General features: G+C 41.5%; 3 protein-coding genes across 3 annotated transcripts; 2 read left to right on the forward strand and 1 right to left on the reverse strand.

Annotated features, from left to right (window-relative positions):
• Positions 1-1,186: 1,186 nt before the first annotated feature.
• On the forward strand, positions 1,187-6,515 carry eef1a1a (eukaryotic translation elongation factor 1 alpha 1a). Its single transcript, XM_083923415.1, has 8 exons — positions 1,187-1,335; positions 2,627-2,803; positions 2,922-3,101; positions 3,412-3,708; positions 4,213-4,363; positions 4,538-4,794; positions 5,112-5,346; positions 5,773-6,515. Exons 2-8 carry the CDS (start codon positions 2,660-2,662, stop codon positions 5,895-5,897), a joined length of 1,389 nt encoding a protein of 462 aa, XP_083779541.1. The 5' UTR covers positions 1,187-1,335; positions 2,627-2,659; the 3' UTR covers positions 5,898-6,515.
• Positions 6,516-6,897: 382 nt separating this feature from the next.
• cgasa (cyclic GMP-AMP synthase a) lies at positions 6,898-11,068 on the forward strand (the record flags this gene model as incomplete). Its single annotated transcript, XM_083922574.1, has 5 exons — positions 6,898-7,530; positions 9,294-9,510; positions 9,624-9,881; positions 9,971-10,070; positions 10,253-11,068. The coding sequence occupies 5 exons, from the start codon at positions 6,898-6,900 to the stop codon at positions 10,581-10,583; spliced, it is 1,539 nt and encodes a 512-aa protein (XP_083778700.1). The 3' UTR covers positions 10,584-11,068.
• Positions 11,069-12,753: 1,685 nt separating this feature from the next.
• On the reverse strand, positions 12,754-23,838 carry ddx43 (DEAD (Asp-Glu-Ala-Asp) box polypeptide 43; the record flags this gene model as incomplete). The annotated part of the gene is made up of 16 exons (XM_083922473.1): positions 12,754-13,008; positions 13,292-13,379; positions 13,500-13,638; positions 13,816-13,925; positions 14,102-14,229; positions 14,332-14,419; positions 15,026-15,126; positions 15,251-15,392; positions 15,503-15,613; positions 15,782-15,900; positions 19,503-19,662; positions 20,368-20,449; positions 20,970-21,140; positions 21,861-21,978; positions 23,178-23,233; positions 23,487-23,838. 16 exons carry the CDS (start codon positions 23,836-23,838, stop codon positions 12,754-12,756), a joined length of 2,220 nt encoding a protein of 739 aa, XP_083778599.1.
• Positions 23,839-24,337: the final 499 nt, after the last annotated feature.

Here is a 24,337-nt window from a genome sequence, read left to right on the forward strand (position 1 = left end):
GCATTTCATACACAAGGCAACTCAATGTGCTTTACATGATCAAAAGGTGCAGCAGAACATTAAAAAACATTCAAGTTCAGCAATAAAAACATTAAAATTATTCAGAAATAACATTTCAATTCAAAAATAAAAACATTTAAATTCATCCATAGAAACTTTTGAAATAAATTTCATCAACATGACCAAAAATCAACCTGTAAAAAAAAACATTTTTTTTAAAAAACATTTAAATTCAAAATAAAAAAAGAAACATTTAAATTCAGGAATAAAAATAAAAACATTCAAATTCAAAAATAGAAACATTTAAATTAAAAAATAAAAACATTCAAATTCAAAAATAAAAACAAAAACATTTAAATTAAAAAATAAAAATAGAAATATTTAAATTCAGAAATCAAAACATTTAAATTCAACAATAATAATAAAAACATTTAAATTCAAAAATAAAAATAAAAACATTTAAATTCAAAAATAAAAATAAAAACATTTAAATTCAAAAATAAAAATAGAAACATTTAAATTCAGAAATAAAAACATTCAAATTCAAAACATTTAAATTCATCAACATGACCAAAAATCAACCTGTCAGAACATTCAATTTCAGAAATAAAAATCAAAACATTTAAATTCAGAAAAAAAAAAAACATTTAAATTCAGAAATAAAAACATTTAAATTCAAAAATAAAAATAAAAACATTCAAATTCAGGAATAAAAATAGAAACATTCAAATTAAAAAATAAAGACAAAAACATTTAAATTCATCCGTAGAAACCTTTGAATTAAACTCCATCAACATGACCAAAAATAAACCTGACGAAATCAATCAGACGCAGTAGAGAAAAATAGTGCCTTTAACTTTACGTCAAATAATAACGTATGCAACGTCTCAGGTTTGAATGATTTCATTAATCACACACACAAACCAGGTTTCCCTTCACTTTAAGGTCACCATCATTTCATCAGCCTGCAAGATATCAGGTTACAAAGGCGCAGATGAACAGAAATGGTGAGTTCCCGTCGGTTTCTCTAAAATGTGTCCCAACTCTCGGGCCGTGATGCGTAGTTGCATGACTACTGAGCGTGCTCGCGGAATATAGAGCACAGCCAGACGGTGTTGTGTCCGATAATGGAAGCTTAGCTCTCCGCCGCCGGTACTCGTGTCCTTGGATAAACTCGTTTACGGTAACCTCTCTCGGAGCCGAGTTGTGATTCTGTACGACAGCGGGTGCGCGCAATTACGCAACACCCCCCGCCTGTCCTGTGCGCTCTAACCAGATCAGCGTCTCCTCCGCCTCTCCGGTCCTGCACCTAAACTGACACCGGACAGCTCTCAGGTAAGACACCGTACATTACATGATGCATTGAGGGGGTTTTTTGTTTGTGATGCTCAAATTGATACGCGTTTTCTTTAGCGGCCCGGTCTCCACGCGGTGTTTTGGGAATGTTGTTGTTGTGATGCAGGGCTGGTACTTAGTACGCATCCAGCGTCAGCGAGCGGGCAGATGATAGAACATGGCGGAGGGTGGTTATTACGTTAAATACTTTCAGACATTACATTCATCGCAGTGGCCGTGTTGATTTGTGTCTATTATCCGCTGTTTTTGCATCTTTTTATACATAAAGGCGCACTGCGGCAGCTCCCGTGACGTTATAAGCGAGGGCTGAGTTAAATACGCACATGTAAATATGATCTGCCCTGGAGTTCACCTGGACAAGTCTGGCCAAGATCAGGTTCCAGTTGGATTAAAGCTACTGACCCTTTCACCTGGTGCAAACTAGATTCACATCAAATAATAAATCCTCCTCTCAGGGCTTTATTTAGAAGAAGACATTGTGGTGCCTGTGTCAAGTCAAAGTCAAGGTTACCACCACAACACTCCTGCAGAGTTAAGAGTGTTTACTTTCCTCTGCATCAACCTGTGTGCAGTAAACTGCAGTGTCTGACAAATGGCTGCTACACTCTCCGTGGATAGGACCTGACAAAATGGTGGATTCTGGACTGGAATGAGGCTGTTAGTATAAGTCTGTGAAAAGAAGAGTGTCTGTGAAACATCAAAGTCTCGTTGTTGTGATGTGTTAGTGCAGGACAGTGAGGGTGAGGATGTGAAATGAGAGCAGAGGTGTGGATGGATGGACGATGGAGTAGGAGGCGGAGGGTTTTGTTTTCTCCTTTCTTGGCGCAGTTTCAGTGGCCATTGATACCATCCCTAATCTTCTGAGACACACTGTTAAAGACAACATCTATCACCAGTCAAGAGCCAGCATTGTCAGTAAGCTCAGGTAATCATATCCAGGACGGAACAGACAATAGTCGGCTTGTTTCAGCGCTGATGAACTAAAAAAATAGACTCATGTCGTGCAGCATTCGAGATTATTTCTGCACCAGTCACTTGGGGACGCATTAGCACTCTACTACTGTTTTTATCCTCCGCGCTGCAATGAATTGTTTTTTTCCCAATCTCCGGCTGTGTGATCTTGCAAAGCCCATTCAATCCAACAGGGTTAACTATCATTTGTTTTTTTAAATATCCACAATAACTAGTGCATGAAAGGTTTCGGTTTCCTGCCCTGCGAACCACCTTTGTGCCGTACTAACTGTAATTTAACACCGGCTTCATCTGACAGACTGCCTCGTGACTTGGGCCCAATCCAGTAACCATGGGAAAGGAGAAACTTCACATCAACATTGTCGTGATCGGCCATGTGGACTCCGGCAAGTCCACCACCACGGGCCACCTCATCTACAAGTGTGGGGGCATCGACAAGAGAACTATTGAGAAGTTTGAAAAAGAAGCGGCCGAGGTGAGGAACACACAGGTCTCCTTGAATCAACAGTCTCCTTCCTCAAGACACCCTTCTGACCATAAGATAAAAGCCATACCAACTAAGACCAAGTTACTATATTTTACTTGTTTCTCAGATGGGGAAGGGGTCGTTCAAGTACGCCTGGGTTCTTGACAAGCTGAAGGCAGAAAGGGAGCGTGGCATTACCATCGACATCTCACTGTGGAAGTTTGAAACCAGCAAGTACTATGTGACCATCATCGACGCCCCTGGTCATAGGGACTTCATCAAGAACATGATCACTGGGACCTCCCAGGTCTGTAACATGAGGATGCTCAGCCATTCTGCATATTACATGCGGTTTGGCATAGTTGTGTGGTCCTTTTAAGACTCAGCGCTGCTTTGAGAGAGTTTAACCAGTGACTCTCATCTATAGTTTAAATAACATTATAAGGAGCCACAAAGTTATAATCAACAGCATCCAATCAGTAGCTGGAAGTCGATCTAACAAGGTTCTGCTGAATTTGTTTATATTGTTTTGAACTTCAAATCCTAAATCTATAAGTGCAATAGTCAACGCTGCCATAGTACCAACAGTGCCAATGTTTTATATTCTACATCTTCAGGCTGATTGCGCTGTGCTGATTGTGGCGGCTGGTGTGGGAGAGTTCGAGGCCGGTATTTCCAAGAATGGACAGACCCGCGAGCACGCCCTCCTGGCCTACACTCTTGGAGTAAAGCAGCTCATTGTAGGCATCAACAAAATGGACTCCACCGAGCCCAACTACAGCCAGAAGCGTTATGAGGAAATTGTGAAGGAAGTGAGCACCTACATCAAGAAGATTGGATACAATCCAGACACCGTTCCCTTTGTGCCCATTTCAGGCTGGAATGGAGACAACATGCTTGAGCCCAGCCCCAATGTAAGTAGAACGCTTGAATAGTAATGCAAATACTATAGGAATTCATTTGGCGTGTGCAGCCTTTGAACGTTTGAATACTACTTTGTATAGCTGGTGCCAGGGCTGGGAAGATGTAGCTCAAAGGCTAACTAGTTGTTGTGGCTGTCGGTTCAACTCAATCAATCAGACCAGCTAAAGAGTTTGGGTAACCCTTTTCCCTTTCCCTCGCAATTACCATAGTGGTGACCTTGTGCTGGGTATTTAAAGCAGCTCTAAGTAACTATTGCTCAACAGGGATCACTGTAGTACGGGTATAGAAGAGCCGCAATATGAATGATTCAGTGTGTCCGTTACACAGAAATATCTAGCCTAGTTTTGCTAACATAAGCAATACCTGACCAACTACAGTTCTAGTATCTAAACCCCGGATTCTATTTCTCTTCTACTATGACCATAACCTTCAAAACTCTTTATAGAGTAATTGTATACAATGTATAATATAGTACATTATCTTCTTGTCTCTAGATGACATGGTTTAAGGGGTGGAAGATCAGTAGGAAAGAAGGCAATGCATCAGGGACCACACTACTGGAGGCTCTGGATGCCATTCAGCCGCCCACCCGTCCAACAGACAAACCTCTGCGTCTGCCCCTGCAGGATGTCTACAAGATAGGAGGCATGTAGCGCACTGATTAAGAAAAGGATCGAATCTGAACTATAGCAGGGGGATCGTGTTATTGTGTGACAGACTCTGGAAACATTGCTCTTGGTCAGCGTGAATAATCAAAACAGTGTAGGTTTGAACTACATTAATGTCCTTAATGGAATACTGTGCTGAACTTCTTCCCAGGTATTGGAACCGTGCCTGTAGGTCGCGTGGAAACAGGCTTACTGAAGCCTGGCATGGTGGTGACCTTTGCCCCCGTCAATGTGACTACCGAGGTGAAGTCCGTGGAGATGCACCATGAGGCGCTGACTGAGGCCCTCCCTGGCGACAACGTGGGCTTTAACGTCAAGAATGTGTCGGTCAAGGACATTCGCCGTGGAAATGTGGCTGGCGACAGCAAGAATGACCCACCGCAGGAAGCTGCCAACTTCACTGCTCAGGTACACGCTGCAAAGGATCTATTTATAGAAATGAAACAAGCTTTGCCTTAAGCCAGGACTATTTTTAGTCTCAAGGAATATTTGTTATCAAATGTATTTTGATTTATCTTAGAAACCAACTTTAGCCCCAACAACAGTCTGTCAAAGAGTTTTACCACACAACACACTCAGACTGACACAGAGGGAAGGTGTAAAAACAAGACGGTGACAGCAACTATCGTCAAACAAACCGACAGTTGAGTCTTTGCAGTGAACTTGACGGGAAGGAAATAATCTTTCTATTAATAGGCCATTCATGTTGTGTCTTTCCTATGTAGGTGATCATCCTTAATCACCCAGGCCAGATCAGTGCCGGTTATGCTCCTGTGCTGGACTGCCACACCGCTCACATCGCTTGCAAGTTTGCAGAGCTCAAGGAAAAGATCGATCGCCGCTCTGGCAAGAAGCTGGAGGACAACCCCAAAACCCTCAAGTCTGGAGATGCTGCCATTGTGGATATGATTCCCGGCAAGCCAATGTGTGTCGAGAGCTTCTCTGAGTACCCTCCACTTGGTAAGTTCAAGTGGTAGTAGTAGCAGTGATAATAATGGATTGGATTTATATATCACCTTTCTCAGTACTCAAGGTACTTTACAGAGTCCAAGTTCCATTCATTCACACAGACATACATTGTGGTGGTAAACTGCGATACTAGTCACAGCTGCCCTGGGGCAGACTGACAGAAGCGTGGCTGCTAATCAGCGCCTACAGCCCCTCCGACCACCTCCTCAAACATACAGCAGTCATACACATTCACACGAGGAAAGGTGGGTGAAGTGTCTTGCCCAAGCACACAACGACTATGACACAAGTAGGGCAGGGTGGGGATCGTATCGCCGTCCCACTTTTTTTCACCTGTCAAAAGAGTTGTGACTCATCCAAAGGAATACTAGATTAAACATCACCTAAAATACCTATTTGCCTCTCTTCACCTTGCAGGTCGTTTTGCTGTGCGTGACATGCGTCAGACCGTGGCCGTCGGTGTGATTAAGGGCGTGGAGAAGAAGGTCTCCACCACTGGTAAAGTCACCAAGTCTGCCCAGAAGGCCCAGAGGACCAAATGAATGTTGTGCTACTCTGCCGACCCCAGGGTCTCCCAGGGCAGGACATCAGTCATCCAACTCCATCCAACAATCGGCTGCTTCAACGTAATAATCAAAGACTGGTTAATCATCACAATGCATCGCAAAAGCATTCGAAGGAAAGAACAACATTTAGACCTTAAGTCCGTGAGGCGGCACTCCTAACTCCATTCCAGTGGTTAAATTACCATCCCGTACATTTTAATATCGAACAGATAGTTTTAAATGTGCAGTGTTGATTTGGTTCATGGCAATACTTTTCTGTGATACTGATAGAAACATTGAACAATAAGAGGTACTGAACTGTATCACCGCTCTCCCTCTCTCTCTGGAGTGCAGGCACTGGTGTCTTTACCTGCTATATGTTGTCTTGCTTTTAGTGTTTGTTTGCAACTACATGGTGCTCTGTAGGAGCCTATGGCAAGATGCTAAAACTATGTTCTTCTAAGTAGTAGATAAGTATAACTTTAGAGATTTGTTGTGTTTAAGCTGTAAAAAGCACTTAAAACAAATGGTCCAATGTGTCCTTCCTGAGGGACTCTGAGTAGACCACCTGTTGATTCTTAAAGCACTTTGATTGGCATTTTGCTAACTTTGCACTTGCACTGGGGATATTGGCAGAATAAAATTGCGTAAGCTATTGCACCTTACTGTAAGATGGCATGAGCCTCTTTGCAACATTAAACATGTTTCAACCAAAATGCTGAGCTGTGTTTCTTAGTGATTTTTCGCTGTAAAGAAGTGACAGGAAAACGGAAACCTTGAACTATCCTCATCAATAAAACAGGTCTGACAAAACCAGAGCCTTTTTACAATACACACTTGTGTCCACAAGATGGAGCTATTGGTATCAGAATTTGATTTTCAAGTGAGTTGTAGAACAATCATATAAACACGTATGATAAAGGGCGTGTTTTCATACACATGCCGGAAACCCTTTGAATGTAACTGACAGCAGTTTCATTCCTCTCATTGTACTATCATGACTGGAAGAGGGAGACCACGCAAAGCCAGGAGTCCAGACACCAAGTGTGCCAAGAGTAAAACCACACCTGAAGAAGCAAAGCCAGTAACTCGGCCCAGATGTCGAGGTAAATACTTAACAGAAGAGAAACCGAATGAAACCACAAAGGAACTGAAACCAGCGGAAACCAAGAAGCAGCTAAGTACAACTGCACGCGACACAAAGGCTCCTGTAGCAGCCACAAAAGCCAAAACTTGTGCTGGCAGGTCAAAAACAACATTGAAATCTGCAGCAGCGATAAAGACAAAGCCAGAGGGACCAAAGGACATCACTAAAGCGACCGTAAAGGCCGCAAAAGCAGAAATATGTGCCGCCAAAGCCAAATTGCCTGGAAAAATCCCAGAGACGACAACAAAGATGCAGCCAATGCCACCTAAGGACACCAAAAAGGCTTGTGTAGCTGAAGGCAAAGTCGACTCCATCCTCAGCACAACTCTGGACAAACTGAAGATTAAAAGGGATGAAAGATCAGATGCAGCAAAAGTCGTCAATGAAATAGTAGACACTATAATTGCGCATTTGAAAGAGAATACTATATGCTTTAAAGAAGTAGAACCACTGCGCACTGGAAGTTACTATGAAAATCTAAAGGTAAGTCACCTTAGTCCCATTCCCCTTAGTACGTGGTGTGTGTAGCACCCAGATTAGAAGAAATGTACCCACATGTGGAACAGTACTTTGTGCATTTATGTCACTGCAGGGCTCCGGAGTGTGACCATTTTGGTCGCATATGCGACCAAAAATTTTAAGAGTGCACCTAAGGATTTTTCGAGGTCGCACCGGTGCGTCTAAAAAATATAAATGTACTTTGCAAGCACATCATCTCTGTGTGTTCTCCTGTGACTGAACTGACAATCATGGTAGATAATTATCTTGGTCTAAACCAATAAGAGACAGAGTTTGGGCGGAACTTTGCCTCAGATTGGCTGTGATCACTGCTCTCCGTTGCGTGTATTTAAAATTTGCGAGCGGCAAAATATATAAAAAAACCTGAGCGCCACAGCAGCGGAAGGTAAAGGAAAACAGACAAAACGAGGCAAAAATGAAGAGGGGCAGAGGTATTGAAACGTTTTTCACTAAACAGTGTAAGCCGACAACCACCTCTATTGCCACTCCTTCGGTTCCTGCTGAGATGCCAAGCCCCGGTCCTTCGGCGGCATCAGACGCAGAACCAGAGGAGACAACCGAATCAGAGCCCGGCCCTGAGACTCAGAGCCAGAAGGTCAAAACCTACTCTTTCAGGCAGGACTGGTTAAATCAGTTTCCCTGGTTAAGGTATGATAAAGGCCGTAATACAATGCACTGTGTTTACTGCCATGAGTGCGGTCAGAGTATGGCCGGTAATAGCGCATTTGTAAGCGGGTCAACAACGTTTCGTATCGAAACTTTAAAAAAACACAGCGTGTCCAAAAAACACACTACATGCCGGGACCGGTGTGTGGAGAAAGTTGCCCCTCTCCCAGCTGCATTTCAGCGGCAGGCAACAGCAATCAGGTCCTCTGAAGAATCAGAAATGATTATAAAATTTAATGTTGCATACAACATCGCCAAAGAGGAGCTGCCTTTCACTAAATTTAAACCCGAAATTATTCTGATGAAGAAGAATGGATTAAACGTCAACCCGACGTACAGCAATGATACTGCATGTACTTGAAATGTTTGAAGAAGAAGAAGAAGAAGAAGAATTACTTTATTAATCCCACACGGGGAAATTGGATTTTTTCACTCTTATTATTATACGTGTTACACACACAGACCCGAAATACACACATGCACAAACAGGGCCTATACATGCAACTAGGGAGAGATGTCAGAGCGAGGGGGCTGCCAGTGACCAGCGCCCCGAGCAGTTGGGGGTTCGGTGCCTTGCTCAACAGCACCTCGGAAGTGCCCAGGAGATGAACTGGCACCTCTCCAGCCACCAGTCCACGCTCCATACATGGTCCACACGGGGACCCGAACCAGCGACCCTACGGTTCCCAGCCAAGTCACCCATGGACTGAGCTACTTCCTGCACTTTAAGCACAAGCACTGTTTTATTTTGTAATGTTTTATTGTGCTTAATGTTTTGTCTTAATGTCAAGCACCTTATTTTTCTTATGTCAATGTCCCTCAAATAAAGACAAGGATTTCTCAATATCTTTATCTTGTTTGGAAATCATTCACGTTATATTAAAGTTATGGAGCCAGAAAGGTCTCCTTATGGCGTTAAAATTCGAGTGCACCTAAATTTTGTGCCAGTGCACCTTAAAAAAAAAGTAAGGCGCACCAGTGCAACCAATTCAAAAAGTTAGTCTGGAGCCCTGCACTGTATAATTTGTGGCATATTTACAGTGATGTTTTTGTGTATCCAGATTTCTAATCCTGATGAATTTGATGTCATGCTGACCATTCCTGTCGACCGAGTGACAATTAACCCGTTTGGAGAGGATGGAGCCTTTTACAGTGTGGAATTGAAACGTGGCAGAAACCCTCTGAAAAGATTTCAAGAGACCAGCAACACTTTATCCGCCAGTGAAATGCTCAACGACTTCAGGGATGAAGTGAAGAAATGTGTCAAGAAATTCACAGGCGAGTACCATAATTAGCACTTTTTAATTGTTCGGTTGGTCAATCGGTCACTGTATGCAGTAAACAATGAATGAATACAACGTTAACATTGTATTTCCCGTTTGTTCTTTCAGAATGGGAGGTGACAAGAAAGAAAAGAGGCTGCCCTGCAGTGACCCTGACCACAAAAGTACAGTCAATCACCATTTCACTTGATGTCGTTCTCAGTATCGCGGTTAAATCGAGCTGGCCACCTTTCACCAATGAAGGCCTTAAAATAGAAGGCTGGCTGGGAGCGAAAGTAAAGCAGGAATTCAAGCAAAGGCCATATTATCTTGTCCCAAAATATGAAGGCAGAGGAGACGTGGAATGTGACGGGGTCCTCGCCAAGGGTAAGTCTTACTCTAAACACGTTCACACCAATTTGGGGCTTCCACATGAGCCATTTCATGACTGAAGTTGTGTCTTCTGTAACACACAGACAGTTGGCGTGTGTCATTCTCTCATGTTGAGAAGGCCATACTGAAGAATCACGGATCTCAGAAGACATGCTGTGAGAAAGGCGGAGACCGCTGCTGCAGGTTAGATTTATAAAAAGTAGAACTCTGTATAGATCTTCTTTTATCCCAGCCATCTTATTCCCATCACATATACATAGAAATAACGGAAAATAAATCAATTCTATTTGGAAATAATGATCATTTTATAATTACTGTCCTTGAGACAAAAGTCCATAAGTCCCCTCCTTTCTCTTTTCATACAGGAAGGACTGTTTAAAGCTCCTCAAGCACCTCCTCAGTCTGCTGAAGGAAAAGGACTCTTCATTTGACAAGTTCTGCTCCTATCACGTCAAGACCACGCTCTTACACGCCTGCTGCATTAGAACTAAAGACAGTGATTGGAGACCCTCGAGCCTGAGCCACTGTTTCCAGCTGCTTCTGAATGACTTTGAAGACCATCTCAAAGCCGGTGTACTCAACAACTTCTTCATCCCAACTCAGAATCTGCTCTCCGGTCCTGGCAAGAAGAAGTGCAATACTCTGGCTCTTCGGATCAGGGAGGAACGTGACAAGGGCTTTCCTATTTTCAAATGACAACTTTACCACAGGGCGACACGTTGGTATAGCAGTTAGCACTGTCGCCTCACAGCAAGAAGGTTACAGGTTCGCCCCGTGTCTGCGTGGGTTTTCTCCAGGTTCTCCGGTTTCCTCCCACAGTCCAAAGACATGCACGTGTTAGGTTAATTGATGGCTCTAAATTGCCCGTAGGTGTGAATGGCTGTCTGTCTCTGTTCGTCTCTATGTGTCTAGCGTCCTGTCCAGGGTGTACCCCGCCTCACGCCAGTTGTCAGCTGGGATCGGCTCCAGCCCCCCGTGACCCCGACAGGGACGAGCGGTTGAAGATGAATGAATGTGTTCAGCCTCAGAGCATTCAAATCATCCTTTAAGTAAAAATTAAACCCAGGGTAATCTTTCAAGGAAGATTGAGGTGGAATTTATGTCAAACAATATAGATGAACGATTGAATTCTGGTGTTGACCCAATTTCATCAACTGAACCTAATTTTAATAAATGTCTTAATTGATCATTTCTTATGCTTACTTTTTTTATGTATTCATTGTTTTTTAAAGACGTCATCTTAGGAAGTGCTACATTTGAGTCAAAGAAATAAGAACGAAAAACAGGAAACAGGAAACCTTTATAAAGTCAGAGTATATTAAAAAAAGTCATAGTATAGTATGCTGAAAAGAAGTCATTATAGAATTTATGTCTTAAAGTCATAGTACAGTATGTTGAAAGTCAAATGTTTAATGCCATGAAAAAATCAGTATAGCGTTTAGTATGTCCAAAAAGTTAAATAAAAATATACATATTTGTCCAAAAATGCTTAAATCAGTCATAGGAAAAAAATGAAAAATTCATGGTATAGTATGTCAAAAAAAAAAAAATATATATATATATATATATAATATGTCCAAAAATGCTTAAATCAGTCGTAGGATAGTCTGTCTAAAGGAGTCATGGCATCATTTGTTGAAAAAAAGTCAGTAAAAGTCTTAGAAAAGTGTGTCCAAAAACAAGCCAAAAAATACAAAAGTCATAGCAGAATTTTTTGAAGAAAGTCAGTAAAAGTCAAAGTATAGTGTCCAAAAAATAAGCCGTAAAAAATTCATAGTACAGTATGTTAAAAAAGGTAAAGAGTCAAAATGTAATAGGTCCAAAAAAGCTTAAATCAGTCGTAGGAGAGCGTGTCAAAAGCAGTCATGGCATCATTTCTTATGATTTTTGTTTTATCTATTAAATAGGCTAAAACATTTTTTTTTTTTAAACTGGTGTCGCGTAGTTACAATGCTGGTCACTGATTGTGAATGACGCAATAACTTGAGTACTCCGCCTCATTGTTAGAAATGCTAATAAAGATTTTTACAACACAATTCAGAGAGATCAAGTTTTACACTTCTGCATTCAAACATACACAAGCTGGCATGGCCTACTTCAGTGACAGACAACAGTGTGAATGGTTTAATTTTTATAGAAATCTGCAGCTTATGTGCTTATTTTCTCGTAAACTTACAGTCAGGTGAGCACAGTCACTTCCTGTCCGTGTACTGTAGACAAGCTCTTGGACTTCCTGGGAAAATAATAATTGGAGGATTAAAAAACCTGAGTACATTTGCCTTTTCCTAACTTAAGTTATTAAGGACAATAAAATATTTACCTTTGGCATCGTGAAGGTAAAATCTTCCCGTGAATGTGGAGGTATGGAAACGATCCAAAGCAGAATAAATCATGACTGAATCCCATTGTGAATAGTTCAAGTTACCAAGCCAAGAAAATACACTGGGTGTCACATCTCTTCAAAAGGAAAATTTATTACACAGATTTATTTCTGCCCAAAACCAGAAATCACATAAACCAAATATTCAGAGAGAATATTGTGCATTTTAAACATTTCTTTTTTTTTAAAAAAAAAGGTGCACAACGTGAGGTGTAACTGCCTCATTTCTCATCAATGATAATCCAGCAAAACACAAACGCTTAAATCAAAGAAAATAAAGCAAATATATATTCAAAATTCACCCTGCTGGAGGAATAAAAGCATAGGAAAATGACCATTAGTCCCAAGTTATTTGTTGATCAGAATACCAGACAAATACTCATAATACTTAATATTCATATTTATGCTAACAGATGTTTGATTGACTCTTATGTAAAAGTGTGGATACTAATGTTTTTCTGTACATTCATGTGGGTTAATGATGCATTAGAATGACCAATCTCTGTCTGGATCCCTGCCTTTTCTCCCTCCACCATCTCTCCTCCCCCATCCTCCTTCTCCTCCGCCTCCTCCTTCCCTTCCTCCTCCTCCTCCTCCTCCTCCCCATCCTCTTCCTCCTTCCCTTCCTCCTCCCCATCCTCTTCCTCCCCCTCCTCGTCCTCCTCTGGGATTGCTCAGGTCCTTCTCCCTCTTGTGTTTCTCATATCTATCAGCCATAAGCACCAGCTCCTCAGGAACCTCCTGCAACAGGATTCACAAAGATGACATGCACTTTACTATGGTTTACCAAATATTTTATTAAATCCATTTTAAAAGTTGATAAACTTAAATGAGAACGTCCCACATGCTCTCAACTCTATAACAATATGCATGTCAGCTTTCAGGTTTAAATAGAACAAAGTATGTACCGTATATATATTAAGTGAAACCCATTACAGCCTTCTATGGGTTTTTCTTTAATACAAAATCCTCCTATTAGTTAGTTTGCAATTAAATACCAATAGAAATGTGTACATGCACTAACCTGTCCTGCTCGCTCCAGGATAGATATCAGCTCAGCGGCCATCCTCCAGTTTTCTCTTGTTACCAGGGTAATAGATGCACCTGAGCGACTGGCACATAAATGCATCAACATCACAAACTTGAGCAAAGAACAGCCAGACGCTGACAGTGATTTTCAAACCTGTGACACCAGGAGAATGCAGAATAAAGTGACAGGGTGACAACTTTACCCTGCTCTGCCAGTGCGGCCCACGCGATGGACATACTCCTCTATGTTGCGTGGGAAGTCATAGTTAAAGACGTGAGATATGTCAGTAACATCCAACCCTCGAGACGCCAAGTCTGTAGCGACCAGGATACGAACTCGACCTGGAAAAAGATCAAACCGTTATTCTCGGGTCAATTTGACCCCTTTACTTGTGGTAGCTCATTTGCCTCAGGATAACACAGCCCGGTAAACCCCGAAATTTAAGTTTCAGTCTCTGCTTTCCCTCCCTCAGGAAGCAGCGAACATTTTAAACCCACACTTTCCTTCTTGTTACGTACTGTCTTTAAAGTCTTTGAGGGCCTCTTCGCGGTCACATTGCTCACGGTCACCATGGAGACTTTGCACAGCCATGCCGTGCAGACACATGTCACTGGACAGGTCATCAGCACTGATTGCATGCAAATAGAGACAAAAGTATATACACGTGAAATTGTTACTTAAGTTAGAAAGCATTGCCAATGTGCGGTTAATTTTGGTATTTACCAACAACTGTGGGTGGTTGCTAAATCCACAATTTACTCCCATGTTCACAAGCCATATGTAAGTGACCGATTCCCCACTCACACAATCTTCTTGCCGACAAAGATGAGGACTTTATCCAGGGGCTGCAGGTTTTGGATGAAGTCAAACAGGTAGGACTTTTTCTCTTCTTCGTGGATAATCAACACCGTTTGCTGCACTGTGTTGACGGCCTAAGACCCAGAGAAACACAGGAAGCGTGAAAACATGGATTTCTAAAATGGAGCACATACCTGAAATTCCCTTTCATGTTTCCCGTCTTAATTTCCACTTACGGCCAAGTCCAGGGTGCCCACGTAAACCATCATGGGATTCTTCAGATAGGACCGGGACAATCGTCTCACCCCGGTGGGCCAGGTGGCGCTGAAACATTAGAGTTTAAGATGGAAAAAGGAAGCTTTAATTTTTAGTTCTTTAGTGCACTTCCTACAACATACAAACCTTGACAGCACTTCTGTAAGGAACAGTCTAACAAAGTAGGGAATAACTGCAGGGGTTGAATTTGCTTTTTAAAATGTACATTATTTATTATATGATATTCCTTCTCTCTGTGAAAAGGTCATCAATCATACACAGTTGTGATATAAAATATCTAACTTTTCCACTTAAGACAGTCATTCCGAGTTTATTATATGCATTGCAAAACTGGATGGTTTTGTGCTTCTATTGTCTTTTATGCTCAAGGTCTGCAAAGTAAATGCTTCCCAGAGGGGGCTGAACACTTGCCCTTTAGGGAGGCAAGCCCTGGCTAATTCACCGCAAAACACCACATAAGATATCAAAATATATGTTGTTTCCCGTAGAACGATAACTTGCAGTTAGTGGGAGGGTAGAAAGGGGAGGGACAAGGCCTGACATCCAGCCACACACTGTATGTGAGGCTTTATTTCAGCACTGTATCAGTTGAGCCAGACTACCCACATGATGAACATCTGTTTAACGTGCTATAGGTTAGGACTTGACTCATACCTGGTCATGACAGTCTGTCGGTCTGGGCGGATGTCCAGGAGAATCTTCATAATCTGGGGTTCAAAGCCCATATCTAGCATACGGTCGGCCTCGTCGAGCACCTTTTCCCAATGATCAGAGCAGTTGTTATACTTTTGCTACATTGATTTTTCTTCCAACACCTAAGACCTGAAGAATTTCACAAATGGACTGATGCACTGAGAAGCACAGACACAAACAGCTGACCAAGTAGGTGATGGAGCGAAGATTGATGAGCTCATTCATCTGTAGATCATTTAGTCGGCCTGGTGTAGCGATCACAATGTCCACGCCGCTTTTCACTAGGTTGATCTGGAGTCTCCTATCCCCTCCACCGTAGATACAGATACTGAGAGAAGGTACAGGGGAACAGTCATGGTCGTGTCACCACTACATCGCACAGAATTATTGATTCTAAGCTCATCTTCTATGGCTTATGATCGTATTAGACTCCTGGACCTTTTGTAGCCCTTATAGCTGTATTTCTTGCACTCAGTTTCAATCTGCAGGGCCAGCTCTCTAGTTGGAGTCAGCACCAACATGCCCGGACCCCCCCGCTCAGCTCTAGGCCTATCAAGGAAGGAAGGACAAAAACAGAAAGAGTTTGACACATTAAACAGGCATAATTATCAAAGCTGCACACCTCTGAAACAAATGGAAATTACCAGTACTTTCACTGTTTGGAAAAAATACCATTGGTGCCTACAGATAAGATAAAAATCAATAAAAAATACTCACACAGGCTGTCCGTCCATGTGGATGAACCCTGGCAGCAGGTAGGCCAGGGTTTTCCCCGTTCCTGTCTGAGCGATGGCGATCAGGTCCTCCCCACTCAGTGACACTGGCCACGCTTGAGACTGATGAGGAAAAACGTCACCATACAAAGATTAAAACTACAAGTCCAAGTGAAGCTAAATGTTGATTGGATGTGGATGTAAATGTGGATTTTACTCATTTCACGTTAAGAAAAATAAAAATTATACTATGTTGAAGTTCAGTGAGCATACATTCAAATTTCAATTCAATTCAATTTTATTTATAGCGCCATATCATAACAAAAATGATCTCAGGACACTTTAAAGACTAGGTATGGACCACACACTATGACTTATTTATGATTTACATAGGCCCAACAATTCCCCCGTAGATTACAGTGGCAACGAAAACCTTCCCTATAACAGGCAGGAACGTCAGACAGACCCAGCTCTGTGGAGGACGGACATCTGTCCTGACCGGTTCGGAGGAAGAAAAGAAGAGAGAGATAGAAAAGACGGACAGATGGACATAGAGAGACAAAGACGGACAGATGGACATAGAGAGACAAAGACAGACACAAAGACAGAGACGGACACACTTCCAGAGATGCAAGCAACCACAAAAGTAACAGTAACTTTAGTGATAGCCAAAGTAATGTGACTATGACTTACAAGTTATGGCAGTACATACAGCAGAACAGCAAGAAACAGGCACAGCTATAGTGACAGAATGTGGCAAACATGGAGTTGAATTAGTAACATGCATTGATGAGACATGAATTATACAGACAGACAGGATAAAAGCTAAAAGAGTATCAGGAACAGGATTATCCCCCCTCAGACTAGGCCTATAGCAGCATCATTAAGCATAACAAAATTAGCTTAAAAATAACAACATAGCTTAGGGCTCGTAAGCCCTCGCTGTAAGCTTTTTTCAAAGAGGAAAGTTTTAAGTTTACTCTTAAATATGGGGACAGTGTCTGTCTTCCGAATAACACTTGGGAGTTGGAGAGGAGCTTGGTAGCTGAAGGCTCTGCCTCCATTTCTACTTTTGGAGACTCTGGGAACGACACATAGCCCTGCATTCTCAGAGCGCAGCGATCTCGCCGGGTAATACGGTACTATGAGCTCTTTAAGATACGACGGAGCCTGACCAAAAACAGCTTTGTAGGTAAGGAGAGGTTTAATATCAACAATTTTGGAAATACACTTTGTCTTTCCAAGAGATAAGAACAATAAATATCAATCTCATGCATTAATTACAGAGCTGGAGTCGGGACATGTTTAGCCTAACATGAACATGAAACAGCTAGCCGAGCATTACTTCTGACTACTGTAATCATTGCCTAGCTTGATCTGCGCTGTACAATGCGCTGGGGCTTCATCAAAAATAGACAGGGCACACTTAGTGGAGCAGAATGGAGACGCTTCCGATACACTGGTTGGATCACAATGATTTTCTAGAGTGGCTACGATCAGCTGCGCCCGGCGGAATCTAGTCTAAGCAGAAATAAGACATGCAAGACATTCAAATAGATATTAATACATGATTCAATAAGCATCTAGGGTCCTTTCTATGGAATCTGCTGTGTTCTTTATTATTTTCTGTTTTATTTCTTTATGATAGTTTTCTCTGTTTTAAAGCCATATTCTCCTAGAAACACGAGGATGTCACTTTCAGTTGAAGTTGAGATGTGGTTCTGAAAGGGATAATGATAAATTAACTAACTATCCTGATAAAAGTATGTACCTATATAAAAAAAATTACTGAACTGGTCGGCACACATACCAATAAACAGCATTACACCAGCAGACGGGCAGTTTGGATCAAAGCAGAAGGTGTGGCAGCAGCTTCACATCTACCGCAGGATTACATCATTTTGTCCAACTGGTATTGCATTGATGTGTGTGGGGGTGTGGCAGGATGCATTTAACTAACAAACTTTTTTTAATGTTTAGTCTTGTGTTAGGAGGGTGTATATTTGTACTATGTAAAAAAGTCAAGTCTTGGGCTCAATCGTGTGTGTGTGTGTGTGTGTTGGTGAATATTCTACCCACCTGCCCAAGGACTATGGTAGGAAAATAGCAACTTGCTTATACAACAGTGTACCTGTTCAAACATTGTTATATAACATTATACAGAGAATGGTGTGCAACCCTTTTAAGCACATGCCAGTAACAATGCATTACAAAAGGCTTTCATCGTTTCAGCGTTTCATTGCCCCTTGCAGAACACTTATTATTCAAATTCTGCACTGACAAAGCAAACACTTCCTGCCTAAGAGCTTCTGTTTAACTAAGGAGTAACAGTTAACAGTTGTCACCATAATTACAACACGTACATTTGTCTAACGTGAGTCCTGTGATATTACACAGATACATGTCTGAATGTTTGAAACATATCTGGCTTGTGTAGCAGCAACCTATTGGATTTGAATAGTACAGAATGAATTCAATATAAATTCAGAAAACTTGAATTGTGGAGTCCCTAGTCATATCTTTGTTTCATAGAAACCTAGAATTACCGCCTTACAGTTTCTGCCAACCAGTCAAGTTGCAGTTTACATCCAAACTATTCAAATGTATGTAAAATATGTAGTGAAGACTGGAGTTATTTAATAAAAAGGTATTGAATGTATTTTCTTTGCTGAAAGGTAGATCACACACACATCTTCAACCTGGCAGCACTGAAGATCTAAACAATCAGCACAGTTTCAAGATTCGTGTCACCACTTCTGTGGAGCTGACCTTTGACCTTTTGGATATAAAATTCCATCACTTCATTTAAGCCTATTAGACATTTGTGGAAAATGTCACAATTAGTAAAGGAATTCTTGAGTTATCATACTCGTGGAAATGTACGCCTGTGGGCTTAAACAGCAACTTCAGCAATTTGGAAAGCATTTTTATTGTGCAACACTCAAACACGAAGTTATTAAACGTATTTGAAATCTTTGGGCAGAAGTGATAGTAGACCTTCAATGGTTGCTTCCCACTACTCTGAATACAGTGGAAACATTGAATGATTATTTTAAGCACGAGGTCATTCATGTACATAATAAGTGTGGATGAAATGAGATTTTTTTTTTTGCTGAGCTCTCAACAAATTGTGTCATCTAAGATACCCTTTCATTTCTGCTTTCTGCAGGGACAACAACCATTAATTCAGAAGAAAAAAGGCTCAATATTTCCCGTCAAGGCTGCCGTTATACAGCATACGGGTATTTCCAAATATGGATCTTTGTAAATCACGGGTATTACCCATGGATAAGATAGATTGCAAAGACAAATGCACCTGTAGTAATGTCAAACCACAGTAATGTGACAGTATGTCACATGGATTTTTTTGCTAAATGGGGGTGCCTATTTATCAGAACAGTATTTAAAACATTTCACAGAACACAGGGCGATGTTGCCTGGTTGAGAAGTAAATACTTACTCAGTAACTAACCTAGGTATTGGGTTTTAGGTAATTACCCAATTAAGTAGCAAATAGCAGCTGGGTTTAGATTCATCTCATGCAACTTGTTGTCCATCAGTGTAAACCAAACAAACCTCAGTAACAGCTGTGCTAAAGTCTAACACATCATTAAGTCCCTAACAGGAGAATGAAGGGTCTTTTGATTCTAAACTATTCAGCAGTGATAATTCATATAAATAGTGATGAATAAGAAAATAAACTTGCCCAGGTGCCAGCCACATACCTGGATAGGGGTTGGTTTGGCAAAGCCGACTCTCTCAATATTTTCCATGATCTCTGGGTAAAGCTCGAAGGCCTCCAGAAAGGTGCGACAGGGATTGGGAAATGGCCGCTTCTCCCCCTCCTCCTTCAGGTCATCCACAAAGATATTGTTATTCTCCTTCCTGTGGAAACGTAACACAAACAAGAGGGCTGTGGAATTGCTTGGAAGGGCAGAGTGGTGGATACCGAACCGCACTGCCGTCGTAGATAAACCAAATACACGTGTTTAGTAGTAGTTAATGTTTAAGAAACCACATTTGGTCTTAACTGTATCCTATTTCAACCCACCTGGTCTTTTGTGTGTGAAGCATGGAGCCAGGGTTCCCTTCGAATTACACACTTGATTCAATCAATTCATAGCAACGCACAGCATTTAACGTTTAGTAACGGTAACGCTGTTGTAACGGTTGAAACATTAATTTGTACCCCGTTGCTGAAAAAGTAAAAGGCGTTAATTAAACGCTGTCACTCCCAACACTGGCGCCCATAACGGGGGAGAACAGCTGACAAATTCCAAGAGGAGCAGGCTTGCAACTGTCTGCATTACACATCACATAACACATGAAGATGCGGGTAAATGGTGCCACCTATTTGCCTGAGGCTGTAATGGAAACAATGCAGACATCACACTTAAGGGAAAAGCGTTAGTTGGATAAAAATCTGGCGAAAACGGGAAGTTTGAGGTTTGCCCGTCAATAATTCCCTTAGTCATGACATTTGACTCAGCCTCTACTCATAAAATGTAATAATAGTTTTAGAATAATACTGGTGTCTCCGCTTGTGTAATATAATGAGGACATCCCCTTTAGTAAACTCGACAGATTTACCTCCATTCACTGACTTCCTCTGGTGTGAGCATGGATACACCCTCTGCTTCTATGTAAAACTTCTTCTTCATGGGTGGGAGGTCTGAAGGAAAATTCAGAAATAGTTTAAAAGCCACAGATGAGGTCCATTCATTTTTGCTGACTAAATTCTGGTGTCATATCACAAGAGTAAACTACAACATCAACATAAGTACCAAACAACAGACAAGGGCAAACTAAGAATTTGGGTGTTTACTCTTACACATTGAATTTTAAATGTAACAATGATTATGAATTCAGGGTGATGTGTCTGCTTTAATTTACCTATGGACTAAATGAACTGTGTGAAATTGTACCATTTATATACAGATACTCCATGAGGGTAAAAAAGGGCCACGGTCCCCTCACTGCTGAACCAGTATGGTAGTGAATGTGTGTGCAAGTGAAAACACCAAAACACCATTAAAAAGGTGAAACGTTATCACTTCTCATACTCAGTGTTTAGTCAATGTTTAAATTCAAATGCCTTATACAGCAGCAGAGCCAAATCGACTAAAATCATATCACTTTTCAACTACTTGTGGACTGCTGTGTTTGTACTGTGGTGACATACGAGTCCTCACCCTTCCACTTGAGCTCTTCATACTTGTCCTTGTTCTCCCGGATGGTGTTCCAGTCTATGGGTACAGGGGCTGGGGCAATATACGAAGCTTGTAATTCTGCAGTAGACCAGTCAGAGCCATTCATTACTCCTCCACCACCTGTCCCTCTGTAGCCTCCTCCGTCACCTCCTCCTCTGTAGCCTCCCCCTCTGTAGCCTCCTCCGCCACCTCCTCCATAGTCCCCCCCCCTACCAGGACCTGAGAAACAGATCAGTACACTACAAAATATTAATTTTAATTTATAACCCAAAATCAACATAACCTTGAATCCACCATGTGCTGCATTTCATCTGTGACACTGCTGCTGATGCTCTCATGGTCATTATTTGGAGGCAGATCATTATATTTGCAAAATAAAGAGACAAAGATCAGTCAAAAACAATAGCAATGTACACTGCTAATTACAAACCTATTCGTCCAGTCGTCCTAACCTAGTGGTGGATATAATTCTGAATACTGAATTCTTCCTACTTCCCTGCCACGACTGCACTCATATTTCTCTTTCCGAGGAACTGGAAGACACTATGGATCAATCTATACAAACCCCCCCCCCCCTACTGAATTTGTTAAATTTTTAGTCAAAGCTATGGGGCACTGTTAATAGAATCTGTCTATTATTCACTGGATCCCTAAAAAATAAAAATATTAAGAATTCTTTCACATAAAGCACATGAGGCCAATTTATTACACTGAAGGGAAAGTTAGATTTCTTCATGGATACAAAATTAGTTCATGTTAAAGCATCAAATGTAACCACATCAATGCAGTTAGGCTTCTGTTAGGACCTGACACATCCAATACCCAAATTATGAGGTTTTGAACATTTTCTCGAAAAAAAAACAAACACTGTACCGTTGCAAAATCCAGAGTTGCCATGGGCCACCAGTTCTTCAATCATCTCCTTGGCCTTCTGCTGGGCAGCTGCGGACCCAAAGAGGACCACCTCACCTTCATGGTCCCCTTTATTTATCTAAAAAAATAAACAAAACGAAAAAACAAACAAGAACAGCAGAGTTACACACAACAAAGAAAGTTAACATCTTATACTGACCACCGTACAGTACCTCTTTAGGCAATGAGCAACAATCAGTATTTTAAGCAAAGCATACAGGGCAGTAGCACAGCAGTCAAATCACATTCACATTGGTTGAAGATGATTTACGTCTTGATCTGCAATTCTGATAATCTATGAGAACAAATCTACACTGACTTTTGCCAGTTTACATCGTCATAAATTGGCCCTGATCGCCTTTGGACTTTTAATTTAGCCGATTTGGTTCTTGTTTTAAGATTGCTTGTTGCTTAACTAAAGATGATTTTCTGTTTATGTAGCAGGTTGTGTAGGGAAGCATAATTACACAAGCATTTCTTGTTTTGGTATTTTGACGTTTTGTAGCTTGAACCCTGATTACAGTGGGTAATCTGACTTCTGTCATTTAGAAAAGAAAGCCTCCTGCCGACACTAGGAGGGACATTGAAGAAAAATCAGGCACAAGTCAGCAGTGTATAGACAATTTTCCATTTTCAAGTGTAGACTTTACACTCAGCGGTCACTTTATTAGGTGCAACTGTTCAACTGCTTGTTAACGCACATTTCTAATCAGTCAATCACATAGCAGCAACTCAATGCATTTAGGCATGTAGACATGTTCAAGACGATCTGCTGCAGTTCAAACCGAGCATCAGAATGAGAAAGAAAGGTGGTTTAAGTGACTTTGAACGTGGCGTGGTTGTTGGTGCCAGACAGGCTGCTCTGAGTATTTCAGAAACTTCTGATCTACTGGGATTTTCACACACAACCATCTCTAGGGTTTTTACAGAGAATGGTCCCAAAAAAAGAAAATACCCAGTGAGCGGCAGGTCTGTGGGCGCAAATGCCTTGTTGAGGCCAGAGGTCAGAGGGGAATGGCTAGACTGGAGCTGATAGAAAGGCAACAATAACTCAGATATCCACTGGTTACAACAGAGGAATGCAGGAGAGCATCTGTGAACACACACCACCACCTACTTTCTAGCAGATAGGTAACAGCAGCAGAAGACCACACTGACACTTTATTAAGCACCAGGTATGCCTAATAAAGTGGCCAGTGAGTGTAGTTTACCAGCACCTGCAATTTATTCATGGATGTGAAATGGACTAGATCATAGTTTGAAAGTTGGTCAACTTGCCTTGATCCTTGCACCAGTGGTCTCCTCAAGTTCACGAATTTTGGCTCCTCCTCGACCTTTAACAAGATTTAAACAATTCTAAAACAGTCAAAGCCTATTAACATATTTATACACACACACACACACAAAGGTAATAACACACACTTAGCAGTTTAGGCAGGAAGGGGATTATTACACCAAGCCATGTCAACGTTATCGTGTAGCTAACCTTAGCTAGCATAGGTAACGGCTGCTGAGTTAGCATAGCTAGCAAACAGCGAATTTGGTTAAAACTCCATTGAAACTGGAATTACTGCTTAAGAAACATACCTATTACTCTCCCAACTAAATCATTTCCCACGGTGAAAGTGACAGGTGGGGAAGAGTCCGACTTTTCATCGCCAAACGTTCCTCGTCCCGGGCCTCTGCGATCCGTGCCCTGGGGAAATGAGCGACCTCCGCCGCCGCCGCCGCCACCTCTCCAACTCTTGTACTCGGATCCCTCGCCAGCTCTCCACTCACCGGAGGGTCCAGACCTGGCTCCATTTCTTACACCGAAAAAAACATTTTGTCCTCGACTCTCTTCTCGTGTTAGTTTCCATTCAGTGGGAGCGGATTTTATAGCGTTTTTCTCCGGGACAGCAACGCCGCCTTCGTCGTACTCATCTTCCCAGTCAGACATTTTTAATTAGGCCCCGCCACCTGTAGCTAACTACTTACCGCGTCACCTGTCAATCAAGACCATGTCGCCTTCACCGCCTCTCAGAAGAGTTCGTACTTTTCGGCTTTAGGATTCTGGAGAGATTTTGATGAATAGTAACATTCATAAATTTTAAAATGAATTATTTTAAAAATGTGACATTAGAAGTAAAGCATAAAAGGCTGGAGACGTGCAAAAAAATCTACATGTATTCGATACCCTACTCTTTACATTCATTATCCACCTCCCTGAACGTAAAAATTCCTTGTTTCCATAAAGGCAACATGACCATGTCTTTGCTGTGCTGTTACTAAAAGACACTTCAAAAAAGACACATAACATAAATAGTTTAGTTAATTCGTACTTTATTAATGAATAATAAAATTACTTTTGCATTTCTCATCCAGAGAACATAATGTGCACTTTAATAAATTAATTTCAAAGAAATAATAATAATGTAACATTGTCAAGCTTTAAGGCC

Source organism: Echiichthys vipera, assembly GCF_963691815.1.
Source record: "Echiichthys vipera genome assembly, chromosome: 11".
NCBI lineage: Eukaryota > Metazoa > Chordata > Actinopteri > Perciformes > Trachinidae > Echiichthys > Echiichthys vipera.

Excerpts from the sequence above, each read along its gene's own strand:
- eef1a1a (XM_083923415.1), top strand. The coding sequence starts at position 2,660 with ATGGGAAAGGAGAAACTTCACATCAACATTGTCGTGATCGGCCATGTG. Across the intron at positions 3,102-3,411 it reads TGATCACTGGGACCTCCCAG|GCTGATTGCGCTGTGCTGAT; the intron begins GTCTGTAACATG and ends CTACATCTTCAG. Across the intron at positions 5,347-5,772 it reads CTCTGAGTACCCTCCACTTG|GTCGTTTTGCTGTGCGTGAC; the intron begins GTAAGTTCAAGT and ends TTCACCTTGCAG.